Source organism: Akanthomyces muscarius, assembly GCF_028009165.1.
Source record: "Akanthomyces muscarius strain Ve6 chromosome Unknown contig_11, whole genome shotgun sequence".
In the NCBI taxonomy this organism is placed as follows: domain Eukaryota; kingdom Fungi; phylum Ascomycota; class Sordariomycetes; order Hypocreales; family Cordycipitaceae; genus Akanthomyces; species Akanthomyces muscarius.
In genome coordinates this window covers 737,058-750,664 of record NW_026611614.1, presented here as the reverse complement: position 1 = coordinate 750,664, position 13,607 = coordinate 737,058, and the positions used below count along the sequence as shown (strand labels likewise).

The 13,607-nt window shown below is 51.2% G+C and overlaps 3 protein-coding genes across 4 annotated transcripts; 1 reads left to right on the top strand and 2 right to left on the bottom strand.

Moving 5' to 3' along the window:
• Positions 1 to 3,446: 3,446 nt before the first annotated feature.
• Positions 3,447 to 3,946, bottom strand: LMH87_007721 (uncharacterized protein; the record flags this gene model as incomplete). The annotated part of the gene is made up of 3 exons (XM_056199655.1): positions 3,447 to 3,467; positions 3,583 to 3,831; positions 3,908 to 3,946. The coding sequence occupies 3 exons, from the start codon at positions 3,944 to 3,946 to the stop codon at positions 3,447 to 3,449; spliced, it is 309 nt and encodes a 102-aa protein (XP_056058083.1).
• A 1,345-nt stretch (positions 3,947 to 5,291) lies between these two features.
• On the top strand, positions 5,292 to 6,443 carry LMH87_007720 (uncharacterized protein; the record flags this gene model as incomplete). The annotated part of the gene is made up of 3 exons (XM_056199654.1): positions 5,292 to 5,422; positions 5,476 to 5,551; positions 5,835 to 6,443. The coding sequence occupies 3 exons, from the start codon at positions 5,292 to 5,294 to the stop codon at positions 6,441 to 6,443; spliced, it is 816 nt and encodes a 271-aa protein (XP_056058082.1).
• Positions 6,444 to 7,308: 865 nt separating this feature from the next.
• On the bottom strand, positions 7,309 to 8,160 carry LMH87_007719 (uncharacterized protein; the record flags this gene model as incomplete). 2 transcript variants are annotated; one of them, XM_056199653.1, is made up of 4 exons in its annotated part: positions 7,309 to 7,333; positions 7,661 to 7,961; positions 8,018 to 8,099; positions 8,158 to 8,160. In XM_056199653.1, 4 exons carry the CDS (start codon positions 8,158 to 8,160, stop codon positions 7,309 to 7,311), a joined length of 411 nt encoding a protein of 136 aa, XP_056058081.1. The 2 variants fall into 2 exon arrangements, with proteins under 2 accessions (XP_056058081.1, XP_056058080.1); XM_056199652.1 differs by having other exon boundaries at positions 7,328 to 7,333; positions 7,726 to 7,961.
• Between the last annotated feature and the right edge of the window lie 5,447 nt (positions 8,161 to 13,607).

The following is a 13,607-nucleotide window of genomic DNA, read 5'->3' as shown; positions in this document are numbered from 1 at the left end:
TCTTGTGCGGTACGCGGGAAGCGCACGCTTCAGGCAAACCTGCAGACCTGACCTGTGATCAGCCAGAGGGAGAAGTGAAGCGAACAGGGGCTTCATTGCGACTCGGCGAGCTGCATGCGGAAGACCAAGTGTTGCTCTGCCGGCAACGGCGAGGCAGTCAAACGCGACAAAGACGTACTGTGGGCGTTGTCCTTCCGTTTCACGCAGCACAGCAGCCTCCCCGTCCAGCAGTGTGCCTTTCTGCCAGAAGTCCTGCAAGGCAAACACGTTCAGCGCGGCCGAAATGTCTTCACCGCGCTTGAGCTGGTAGTAGTCATTTTTGCGACCGATGAGATAGCAGACCGGCTTCGACAACTCAACATCGGCAGTCACGTAAAGCAGACTGCGCACTCCGTCTGTTTTTTCGTATACCATGTATTCAGTGCTCTCAAGCACGGAAAGATGCTTGCGGCACAACGTGACGGGCTGCGATCCCGGGAAGCCAAGGCCTGGGCGGCCGAGCAGCCGCGACACGTCTCCGCGCAGCGCATCGCCGACGACTCTCTCAACCGGATCACCAAATCGATGTAACAGTGAGGAGTAAACCATGGCGCTATGTAGGACAAAAATTGTCGGTGCTGTGATCTCGTGGCTTGTCAGCGACGCGGCGATGTTTATACTTCCCAGGTCATTTCGCTCGCCAGGGCAGCTCATCACAGTGCGCACCCAAGCTTCCGCAAAGCCCCCAATTCGGCCTGCAATGGCCCGTTCCTCCCAACTCGGGCTCCCAGCTCTTTGCGCCTCCCCTCCTCTCCCCTCTCTCCCATTTCTTTGCCATAAAGCGCTCTCCCGTATATGCAGGCGTCATGCGTCACAAATGTAACCAGTCGCAGCGTAGCCCTGGTCGTTTTCAAACCGGATCAGCGATGAACAACACACCCCGGCAGCCTGCTTTGGGACGGTCCAGGTGGCGCCGCTCAGGTCCAACTAGCCTCCACATCTAATCGCTAGTGTATGCCGTTGGATGCTAGTGCTTCCCTTGGGCCCTTGGACGGATGACGATCACTTACTGATCAAGGAAGGTGTGCCGCAACGACAACTACTGAGCCAGCCTTGCCGGACCAATTCCGGTGTGCTCCGCCAAACGTCAGCAGTTCCCAAACTCCCCTTCCTCACTTGCACTTGCTTCCTATCCAACTACCCACCCACTGCTACCAGCGGCAAAGCCGCCGTGGCTGAGGCAGTGACCTGTTTCTGGATAGCATTTGGTCTCTCAGCTCGTCTAATCAATCCATGTGCCAAGACGCAAGCATGCGGGTGCCGAAGCTCTACGAAACGAAGTCTACACCACTCAACATCGGCCATATATCTGCCTCTTTCGCCTGACCTCGACCACAATGTGCAGCAACCATCCCAGAACGACTCTCCTTTCTAACCTTGTCGGCACAATCATGCCTGTTCAGGCCCTACATGCACCGACAGCCCTGCCAACAAAGGACAGTGAGCCGCCGAAGTGGCCAAGCCAGGCGACAGACGCAAAGCAGAATAGCGCCATTTCCCAGCCCAGCACCGCAAAGCCGACCTACGCCGAGATTGTTGGCAAACTGGCGCACAATACGGCGGGTTCCGAGGGCCAAGGCGTTGAACCCGCCCAGCCCAATTTCGTCGGCTTGACTGCCCTGTCCAGCGGGAGCGGGGCGAGCGAGGCGGGCCACCCCCGGCGGCGCCATCATGTCGTGGGCAAGGCCTTGCACCGTGAAATCGAGAGCCGATGCACCCTCTGCGCGAGAATTGCAAAGCACGCCCGATGGTGCCCGAAGGAAAAGCTCCTGGAAAGACCTCGCCCGCAGGAAATGGCGCTGCTTTGGTCGCCACCGTCACTGTCACCCTCTGCTTATGCGCGCTCATCAGCTCCGGGCCAGTCCACCACCCCACCTCCTCCACCACCAACACCGTTGGCCCCGCCATCACACCAATATGACATTCCGCATGCACACCTGCACTTTACTGCCTGCCGTGACTGGTCCTGTCTGATTCACCGGTCGGAGAAGATGTAATCTGATGAGGCTCCGAGTGCCTTGGTTGGCCTTGCCATTGCCTGCTAGTTTCCAACTCTCCCGTGCTGCTACAGTACACTTCCCTTCACTCTGTTTATTACGTCCGGCGACTGTGCAGCCAAGAGGGCTCACGAGAACGGCGTTTCCAGTGTTTCTCTTTTCGCTAATTAACCTTGATTAAAAAATGGGTGGATCTCGCTCTAGCTGATGGAGTCGTGTGGGAGTTTTTTTTTTTTTTTTTTAACTTGGGCAAAAATAAGACTACAGAGGCAGAGACTGACCAAATGCCTTGTCTCTTAGCAAACAAGTCATCATTCTAAGATCAATTCTTTCCTATATTGCCAAAAACTGACTTGTCGTAACAGAGCAATAGTTGGGGTGCAGATATGGCAAATTAACGGGCCGAGTTCAACCGCCTATCCCCCCACTGAAAAGTCTCAGGCTCTCGACAGGTACCTAGCGGCGCCACTCCACAGACTAAAATTGCTGTCACCATTATTCTTGTTTAACCAAAGAAGTGTGACATTCGCTTCGTCCTTCTCTGTACAGCTGAGGTCAAATATATGCAATAATCTGAACAAACCATGGGAATTGTACTTAATGCTCCACTGTGTCTCTGCTTGCCCTGCAGCTGAAACTTTCATGGACGCGACGTACTTCCGGGCAAGTGACTGTGGTGCCGATGGGAGCCCTTGGTACTGCGCCGAAATGCCTAGCCTGTCTAATCTGTACCAACGCGAAGCCGTTGACCGGAAATGAAGCGTTATCTGACGGCCGTATAGTGTGGACTGGCGAGGGGCGGCGCTACAGTAGCCATGGGGTTCACGAACCACCCTGCCCCCCTGCAAGTGGTGGCTTGCTTCTTGCCATGCTGCTGATAACTCGCAGCTAGGCATCTACCTGTGCGCATCCAGTAACGGAGTTTTCTACCAGCAAGTCACCGGGTGCGACAAGGCCCCGAAGGTGAATTGTGAAAATGGCTTAAACTGTCTAGTATAGATACATATCTTTTTCCAGTCCAAGCTCGTTTATCACCTTGTGCTTAATGTCCGCCGCGCTGAGCATCATGTTACGCGAGCCACCAAGCTTGTAAAAGGTGGCCAGCATCGTATTGTACCGCTTTTTCTCAATGTTATTCCAAGCTTCCGCAAGGATCTCCTTCTATGGAAAAATTTCTTAGTAATTGTCATGATGGGTTCTGTTAGTCGCAGCTTACATCCCGCGTAGTCCATTGCATGTATTTGGCACGACCACAAATTAACCTCGTCCTTAGAGATTGTATCGTGCACTTTGTGCCGAAAGCCGCAGCAAAATCCTTCTGAATAGAAGCCCAGAGCTCCTTGTCATCTTTATACCGATGGTTCCAATAACACATCAATATGAATCTCTCCTCCAGGGGACAGTCATCTCTCAACGTTGGTGGTCCTTGCTCTAGACCATCATCAGCCGAGCGGCTCTCGCTAGGCTGTCTTGGCCGGCGTGGGCGACGGCTGGGCCGTCGAGACTTCCCGGACGGCACCGTTGTGCACTCCATGTAAATGCGTACCGTATGGGGTTGCGGGGCGTGAGGCAGAGTCATGCTATTAGCTGTCGGCTGTAAGCCTGGGACTGAGGGATGCGGATAGCAATAGCTGATTTGTGGCGCGTGAACTTCTGCAGGCAGCACAGGCATGGGAGGGCTGTTGGACCAAGGAGCGACCATGTCCAGACTGAAGATTTGAGACATGCCGAGGACGGCCAGGCCGCCCTCACCTCCGGGAGAGAAAGACGCATCGTGTTCGAGGCAAAACGGCAGCTGCACAGTCGCTGTTAGCTTTACTTGGTGCATTCACTCGTACCATGCGGGACTCGAACTCGATTAAACGACTTACTCCGTTATCTCTCGCCTTTGAATTGTCTATATTCGCCATGTGTATGGGTGTCTCCTTGACTGCGGACGTGAGGGGTTACACAAACAGCATGACTTGCTATAGCATAGCGCGCATGTTGGCGGAGCGTTGGCCGAGAGAAACAAGGCGGGACAACAGTTGCGGAACAGGTGCGAACCACCCAGGACAGTGGGTCAACTTCGATTATGTCATCACACCTAGGCGTCCATTTGCCGTGTAAACGAAAACACAACGAAGAAATGCTGCCAGGCAGAGGCACTAGCACCGTCAGCCAGCGGTTTTGCTGTTTGGGTGAGTTCAACATGGTGGGTAGACAAGGTACCAGACAATCAGTGGATTAGCGTAAAATTTAATAAATGATAATAATTAAGCAGTAGAATTACCAGGCATCTTGTTTCAAGGTGCGGGTGGAGAAGAGTCTGCTGGAGCGAAAGGTGCAGCAAGGCAGGAGGAGCCAAGTCTTCAATGCTGGGCCCAGTATCCATTAGTTTAGGGCTCCGCAACGACAAGGCTGGCTTGCATGCAGAGGGATAATTGGTTTAGCCCCCCACGCTTCTTGAGCAACCCCTGAATACCTGTGACGGGGCGGCCGGGAAAGGGAAAGAGGGGTGCAGGAAATTGGACAGATTTGGATGTCGGACAGCTAGCTGTCTTTTTTTCTCTCTCCCTTTCAATACGTATACTGTTGACATGACAAATGACTGCCTACATATATGTCAACGGAGTCCACAAGCTGCCCGAACCACCAGAAACCCCACTCCCATGTCAAGGAGAAAGCCTGTTAGGCCGCCTGCCCAGGAATCCTCCTCGTCCCCCGTAGCTACCCACTGCATGCGCTAGCAGCTAACTGCATGCGCTAGCAACCAACTGCATGCGCTAGCAACCAACTGCATGCGCTAGCAACCAACTGCATGCGCTAGCAACCAACTGCATGCGCTAATTGCATGCAACTCCATCAACTGTATGCAAAAATAACAACATGTGGTCATGAGATTGTCAAGGTGCGTTAAGGTGCGTTGAGCGGTGCAGCATTATATCCTGTGCAGAATGTCCCCCACCGTCAGTATTTATGTGCTTGCGTGTCTTTGAAAATTCGCATGGTCAAGTGCAGCCTGACATGTCCCCGCACTCACTCGCGACTCGCAAAACCACAATGACAATCTCTGCGGCCAAACCAACGTGGTCGCATCTGTTTGCTTCCCCTGCGTCGCGAAGCCCTCCGGCCAGCACGGCTGTTAGTCAGCAGTGCAACACTGACGATGCGCCCTGTAGGGCCGTCATTGACAAAGCTTGCCGCTCGCCTTTGGACAAGGCAAAGTCGCCGCCAATCGAGACACCGAAAAAGCCGACGCAGTCCTCAACGGAAATGCGGCGACCACAATCAGAAAATGCCGTCGCGGTGAAGCCGTTGTGGTCACATCTCTTTGCAGCCCCGAATTCGAACAAGACGCGGCTCGCGCCGAGCTTTCGGGCGGAGAAGGTGACCTGCCCTTCAAGGTCCGACGTCGATAGCACGCCCCGCACCATTGACTCAGCTGAATGGTCTTTAGTTCGGGGCCAGCTTGCAGAGGCAGACGAAGCAGCAGAGACCGACTCTTCATCGGCTTCCGACAAAGGCTTTTGCATGTCAGTAACTGGCCTCTCCCGGGCAGACACGGAGTCGTCTGCTCCAGAGACAGAGTTGTCTACTTCAGAAACGGAGTCGTCCGAGTTAGAGGTGGAGACTTTCACCTCCAAACTGCAAGGGTATAGGCGTGAACTTGTTGACGATCACGACAGCCTGCGGCGGCTACTAGACAGCATGTCAAGTCTCCCAACCGCTATGCCCTGCATCTATCTGGGTGTCGAGGGGCGTCAGTTGGGTAGTTTTGGCGTTGCCTGCTTCCTAACACTCCATATACGTCCTCAGGCAACCACCTACGTGATAGACATCGTGGCTCTGGGCGATGCCGCTTTCATGACGCCGGGATGCGAGAGCAGCTGGACCATGCAGAGCGTGCTGGAATCCACCGCTGTGCCGAAAGTCGTGTTTGATATTCGCAGCCAGTCCAACGCCCTCTTTACACGTTTCGGCGTGCGGCTCGGCAACATCCACGAAATTCAGCTCATGGAGGTGGCATGCCGCCCGACGTCGAGGGTCTATGTAAGTGGCCTTGTCAAGTGTGTGTGGACATGCCCAGGGCTCGCCGACGCCGACAAGCAGCACTGGGTTAGCCGCAAGGCTCACTACCGGGAGCTGTGCAACCCGGCGTACGGCGGCGACGATGCGCTGCTGGAGCGGCGACCAATTGAGCCTGCCGTCGTAGACATGTGTGCGACAAACATCGAAAGTCTACCCATACTGTGGGACACATACAAGGCACAGAACGGTGGCCTGTCAATGAAGCGCATCTTGACTGCGACTCGCGAACGCATCGCAGCCTCCCAGGCTTCAGATTACAAGACGCAAGGAAAACACATGACGTTTGCCCCGCCATCTCTCCAAGTCAGACGCGCGAGCTTCGGCAGATACAGATAGCCTCTGGCAAGATGGAAAGTTTGGCTAGCGTAATGTAAACATTGCATCGTTGATTATCGTTGTCATGGAACGCAGTCCTCGCTATCAATCTCAGTCCAACTTGCCACTAGTCGTACAAAAACAAATTTCTCAAATGAAGCGTTGAATTGCAAACATGAAGAAGATTGCCTCTTTTCGACTCGCCGGCTTGAACGCGCGTTTTATTAGCCGTCGCTCTGCCACATTCGACAGCTCATCCATCAGAGTTCAGTTAATGAGATTATTAGTACTAGTTGGGAGCAGTTGAGTCACCGATATTGCTACAAGGAGTATTCATGTCGTCACTATTTGGCCGGTCTTCCCGGGGGGGGGGGCTGGGTTACTAATGCCCCGTTGCTCAGAATCGCATTGAATTCAGCCACGATCGGATTAAAATTGATAAGAGGAGAGGCATGGAACAGGATGAATATCAACGCCACGCCGAGGTCTTCGGGCAGATAGTTGGGTAAAGCTTGAGATGTACGATTTGTGGATATAGGGGTAATGATTAGTGGTTCTAGCTGATTGTCTTGTAAACGGCTTGGAATTACACAAGCAAACAGAATGGACAATGCCTCAATCCACAACCTTTCAGTCGAGGTCTGAGCTAAATTTGCTCTCGCAGATATTTGCAGCTTATGATAAATCGATTAAGCTTAGTCGACTATTTCTCTTTCCGAGCATTGATATGAATGATATTCCCCATGAACAAATATCAACAAAGTATACATGATATGATGTGTGCGATAATGTGTACATGGTGTTGAACAATGTAGCCTTTACAATCTGCATATCATTAACCAGCCATGATTCTCGCGCATCTCCATCCAGCACAATGTCCCTGTTTTCACGTCGATGTGGCATGTTCAAGCCTATGCATATGTCAGCAGACCGCATTTTTAGTTTGACTAGCGCCGCTTCGCTGTTAATCAAAGAGGTCCCGGATTCGCAAAGGCCACGCAGTTCCATTATGCGGGGCTTGCCATGCTCCGCGATGAGTTCGTAGCCCGCCGGCCGCAGCGCCGCCCGTTGCAAAACAAGTCCCGCTGTACAACGACGATCGACCGCCTTAAAACAAAATGTTCTCATTTTGCCACTCGAGCGCGCCACGCCTGGTGCGGTCAAGAGCATCGAAGAGACTGGCTGTCCCGCATAATAGACACTTCGGAGCCCTCGCGAATGAGACCACAAGAGTTTACCCGTGTAGATTGTTACAGATCTGCCTTGTACATGCGAGAAACAGGCTAGGATCATGGAACATTACCAGAGGGTCGGTCGGGCTGACGATGCGAAGCTGTGCCAGTACATGGCGTAAGGCGTTATCGCCGCCGTCCAGATGCACCGCTCCTAAGATAGCCCCCACAGCTATCGCCATCATTTTATCCGAAACGGAAGATGTACCGGCGTCCTTGATGACGCAATGGTCTAGCCCGAGAGAGAACCCTGTTTCGGCAAGATAGGTGTTGCTCAAGAACTGGTTACGAATTGACGTCCAGGTAGCTTATCCTCGTAAGTGAAGTTGCACATGGTAGGTTTGGTTGCCAGAGTTACACCACCTTTGCTGGAGCTTTCATGGTACCAGTCTCGGCAGAGCATAGCGGTAGCGACAATATCGCCATACACGGCGAGGCGGTCGTTCTTCGGAAGCGTCGTGAATGTGCCATTGGTAACATAGCCAGAAGCATCAGGTAATTACCATGCAGCACAGATGTGCAGCCTTGACGAAGATTTGAGATAAATGGCTGCAGTAGCCGGTAGTGATGTCGTGGAGTGCTTCGTGTACATCCAATGGGCGGGACAGGTCCGTGGGTGAAGCAGACTTACAAGTGTCGTGGAGGCAAGCAAAGCATGGTGTCAACTATTCCCCATGAGCCCAGAATCCCATGCTGTTCACTCTCAGATATTCGACACTTTCATTCTAGGCATCAAATCTTGTCCTGATTAGAAACTGTAGCTTATCCCCAGACAGAAATAGTCTCCACAAACCAGCTGACACGGTAGGGTGACTGGCCAGTACGGGGCTGGCCAGAGTCGGTAAAGAATGTGTCTCTCCCCGTGTGTGATCCGCGCCCAAGGAAGGCATGCTTGCCACTGTATATCATGACTTTTACTCATCACTGATCTACTATACTAGGTGAACGGTCAGTTTAAAATTCGATTAGAGCTACGTAGGGCCCTTTTTTGCTCCTTCTGACCTAACGGAGCGCTATCAGATCTAGCTCACTACTTTTACGAATCTTTACTAGATACTGACATGGCAGCGAGTAGATCTGAAGAATACACCATTCTCACAGTTTATAGTCGCGATGTAAAGTGTAAGATCGTTGACTCTCATTCTCAAGTGGTTGAGCAAGAAGTAATTGTAGGGCTTTGCTATTAATAGCCTATCCACCAGAATTGACAGACAGGGCATACATCACTCACTGATAAAAAGATCACTATAGAGTTTGTAAAAAGTTTAATTAATTTAAATATTTAGATAATATTAACATTCTGCGCAAAACGGCTTATTCGTAAATCTCTATAACAGGTAAACTAATTTCAGTTTCTACTTTTTTTTTAATCTACGTTTCAATATGTTGTTCTGAGTTATTGTAAAAGCTTGCTAGACATCGGGTTTCGAATTCGTTCCCAGATTTTCTGGCTGCTTGATTAGTGGGCTATAATCTTGATGAGGCGGTCGACTGCATGGTACATTTGAAGCTTTCTGCATACATTAGCCCGCGAATGAGGTCTATTTTCCAAAGTACCACCTAGATTGACAATTGTCGTGATCCACACCATGAACATTTTTATTTATTTAACATTGTTTTCTACCGCGCCATACTGGATCGGTTTCAAGCAGCTGCCCTTAGCGCTATTGCAAGACATTGTTTTTCGCTGAGGCGAGCTTGTTGGTTCTCGCGAAGTGGGTGGAAGGGCGGGGATTCCTTACGTGCGACACAGTCTTGCAGATGTCGTGGCAGCAAATCCGCACATTGGCTTCGTAGCCGACCTAAAGACAAAGGTTGGCAAGACATAAAGTGTGCTCCGTCAGTTATCATATATTGAATGGTTTTCTTTTTCACTGTGCAGCTGTACCAATATTCATGGCAAGCGAAGTCGAGGCGTGTAGAGCATATGAATAATTCTACTGGGTAGGATGGGTAGCTGCCCCGGCTTGTACCTGCCAGGGAGTCCCTAAGCTAGCAGGGCTCCTGCCCGTCTCTGCCACCAAAATCGAGGTACAAACCACCCTTGCTTCAACAAGGACTAATCTCTTGGCGGCAAAAGTTACCTGCGATGAGTACAAAACTTTCGCCCGACACCCAGTAGTGCTGTGGTATCACACTGGGCTCGGACCCTCCCTTGCGTACGGTTAAATCGTGTAGTGTCATAAATGAGCACGCCAACGACACGCGTGAGGCAAGTGGTGAGCGCGTTGTGGTTGCGCACGGGCAAACGGTGTTTTCCCCAGCGATTTCGGATTATTTTTTGTGCAGTAACTTAGGGGGCGAATCTGATGCGTTAGTATGCGAGTTGTGTACAAGGTGTCAAAAGAAATGGATAAGCAGCGGCTTTCGTTAGATTGCCGAACACGTAGGCACGAGTATATCGTCCGTGCACCGACAGCGCCGTGGCTAACCTTCCTCTCGGCGGTCTTGTACCTCTCGCCCATTGACAGGTACCAAATTATGCTGGTCGTGCACAAAAAACAGTAGCATTAGAGCTTGCACGATGCATTCCGCCTCGTTCTCTCTGGCGGACAGAACCCCGCCGACCGCTGGAGGACAGGTGACTGGGCGTTGGCCTGTAGTCTTGGCACCGCCCTACGCGCTGATTGCAGAGGGGCCAATAGACTGTTCGCCAAGCACATGCACCTTCTTCTTTACATATTTACAAGTCCCACTACTTTTTTTCAACGAGATTATCTTAGTCCCAGATCTGCCAACAGTTTAGTGCAGCTAGTGCTGACAAGCGGATCATCACTTGTCTGTTGTCGGGCCATCCATTTTTCGCTGCCGGTGTGTGCACTACGCCGCATCGGCACAGACGCTGGAACTCAAGACAGGGCGATGCCCGCGACAAGTTTGGCCAGACAGCGTTGGCAGACACCTCAGTGGAAGGCCACTGCAAAGGGCCACGGGGCCATTTTGCAACTGCTGTTGCAGACGGGCAAGCCCAACGTCCAGGCAAAAAGTTAAACCGGATGGACTCTGATGTGGCTTGCCGATTGGCACTGGTGTAGCGGCCCCGTCAAACTGCTCATCAGCTACGGTGCCGACACTAAGACCATGCCGGTTTTGGATAGCGTAACAAATATCTAATGCTGTGGAAGGCCGTCAGAAGCGGCCACGACGAGTCGGTTCGATTGTTGCTGAGCACGAGTAGCGAGAATCGCGACATAGGATTTTACAATAGAGAGACTCCGCTGTCGCTAGCTGTCTCCAATAATGACCGGCGAATCGTCGAGCTGCTCTTTCACCACGGCGCTGACGTGCGTGCCAAGGACAAAAACGGTCGGACGCCTATATCACGCGCCACCGACGCTGTACACGAGGATCTTGTGAAGCTCATGAAGGAGAAAAGCCCGGCAGTAGGCAGCCGCATAATTGGCGCCTTGTTTCGAATGGCGAGGCAAGGGACTAGACTTGAAGTCGCTTGCCGAACTTTTGGAATGGGACGGAATAGAGCTTTGCATGAACGGGTAGGACGACCAGCAGCTTGCATTGCAGTCAGTAACATAATCAAGAAAACAATAGACAATATGTCGTCGACGTAGGTACTGCACATGAGGCGTAGCGCTTAGGTTTTAGTAAAGCGGGAGATCTAAGTTTAGTGTGGTACTCCGCGTATAAATCGTGGCTATATTATGGGAGCTCCTAGATATATATAACCTAGATATTTAGCGTTCACACTGTAAAGACCATTGTTTTTGGAATTGAATATGTATATGATACATATATATGCATATATATGCATATAACTATATAGATATGTAACTTATATATATAATACATGTTTTTTCAGGGAGAATGATAATATTAATCTGTGACCACGAAGTCGAACCCCTAGTGGGTGTCCTGCACATCCGAAGTTATTGCTGACACGTCGCACAAGCTATTCCATGGCGACCCATGCCCAGCATTTCACTCTACAAAGATTTCTTCTTCAGTAGAGCCTCACTGAAAAAGCGTATACCAGCAATATACTTGTTTGTATCTATTCGTATGTCTTGGACTTGGGGAGACGCCGCGTTAATGGGTCTTGAATGCCACCGCAGCTGCGGTGCTACGGAGAGGGCAGCTGAGCGTCCCTTAGCGGCCGAGCGTCCTTTCGCAACCTAGCGTCCTTTCGCAACTTAGCGTCGTTCTCGAGCCTTACCCAGTGGCCGTAAGTTATACGAGCCGCCGCATACGAGAACTTGCCCCGAAAAAGAGAGAAGAATCACAAATAGTGAGAGGCAAGTCTGCTTGTAACGGAGGAACAATCTGTGCATTGCATCGTCTTTTGCTATCACCATCGTAGCCTGTGTCCATACAGGTACTACATACCAAACTGATTTGCAGGATTCCGTGTCCTAGGCGGTTTTCAGTCCAATTCCGCATCCCACAGCACATTTCGCCACATCTCTGTCCATGGATCCGGCACCAAAGCCGGGCAATGAAGCTGCCAACGCCGCATGCTTGCGTCAAACGCCATTCGAAGACACTCGCCATTTTAGCCAATAACCTCAATTTACTACCAAGAGGCGCTGGACCTTATCCGACAGACCTAGCCAGCATAGTCGGCAACATTAAGCCTCTTGGTGTGTCAGCGTTGCATTGTAGCGGCTGGGCCGAATGCGCAACTGACAAAGATCGTGGACAAAGCAGCTTGTCCATTTCGATTTGCCGTCAAATTACCTTCTGGGATGATGGTGGATCTTTCACAAAAGTCGAACCGATCAGCCCGCTATCTGTCTCGACCCAGCCGCCGATACGACCGCTGAAGAGTTTGACGCGCCCCTCGACGGCTACCATGAGGACGGATTCAGGCCTGAGCAAATTGCTGAACCACCATTGGAATATGTGTCGGTTCGTCGGCATGCGTCTTTGGCCGGGGACAATGCTTCTGCCGTCAGAAAACGGCCTCGACGTATCCGCTCACTGATGTGGCGCTAGGCGCGCGGGTGATGGATGAGGCCGTTTTGGATGCCAGTAAACGGAAGTAACGATTATTTGTCTACACTTCGTTATCCTACTGCCGAGCGCAATCTACCCGCAAACAGGCTCACTCAACTGCCCTCTCAGTAGCCGAAACGTCAGAAAGGGCTGCTCCTCGCGGATGCACTAAGTGGGGCTCAGAGCGCTTTCCCCATCCCAGCAGCTCTTAAATATAAATCTGAGCGTTTGAATGGCTATTACACGTGCCACACACCCACACTCCGTGTGGGTGTTGTACAGTAATTTCGAGCCCATAATAACACTGAGCCACTCGGCACTTTTATCAACATAGCAACTTCGACACGCGATAACTTCATCAACTATGGCCCGAATTAATCAGGAAAAAGAGGCTATCTTATTAAATGCATTAGATTGGCTGCACTCTGATTCAAAGCATACAATTCGAGGTGCGGCGCGGAAGTTTGGCCTATCGCGTAGCTTGATCTGTCGACGCGTCAAGCCAGCAGAACCAAAGCCTCGGAAACACTCGCACCTAGCCAAATGAAAAGATGCTGAAGAAAAAAGTCTTTTATATGCGATTGAGCGCCTTGACGAGCTGAATCTATCAGTAACAAAAAAATGGATTACGGACACGGCTAACCTAATTATCAAGGAAAGAGCCTCAACACAAAACCCTAGCCCTAACTACGTCCAGCCACGCTGGGTCGACAACTTCCTGAAACGTCACGATCTATCGGTCAATAAAGCTAAAAATCGAGATATAAATAGATCAAGAGCCGAAGACTACGATACTATAAAAAAAATACTTTGATAGACTACTAGAAGCTATCAGGGGTCACGGAATTACCCCAGACAGCATCTGGAACATGGACGAAACGGGTTTTATGATTGGCCACTCTGACGGTGGCTGTATTGTGACCCAGCGAAAGAAATTCACATCGAAAAGAGCTGTGCCAATCAACAGGGAATTGGCAACAGTTATTGAGGCTATCTCAGCCAA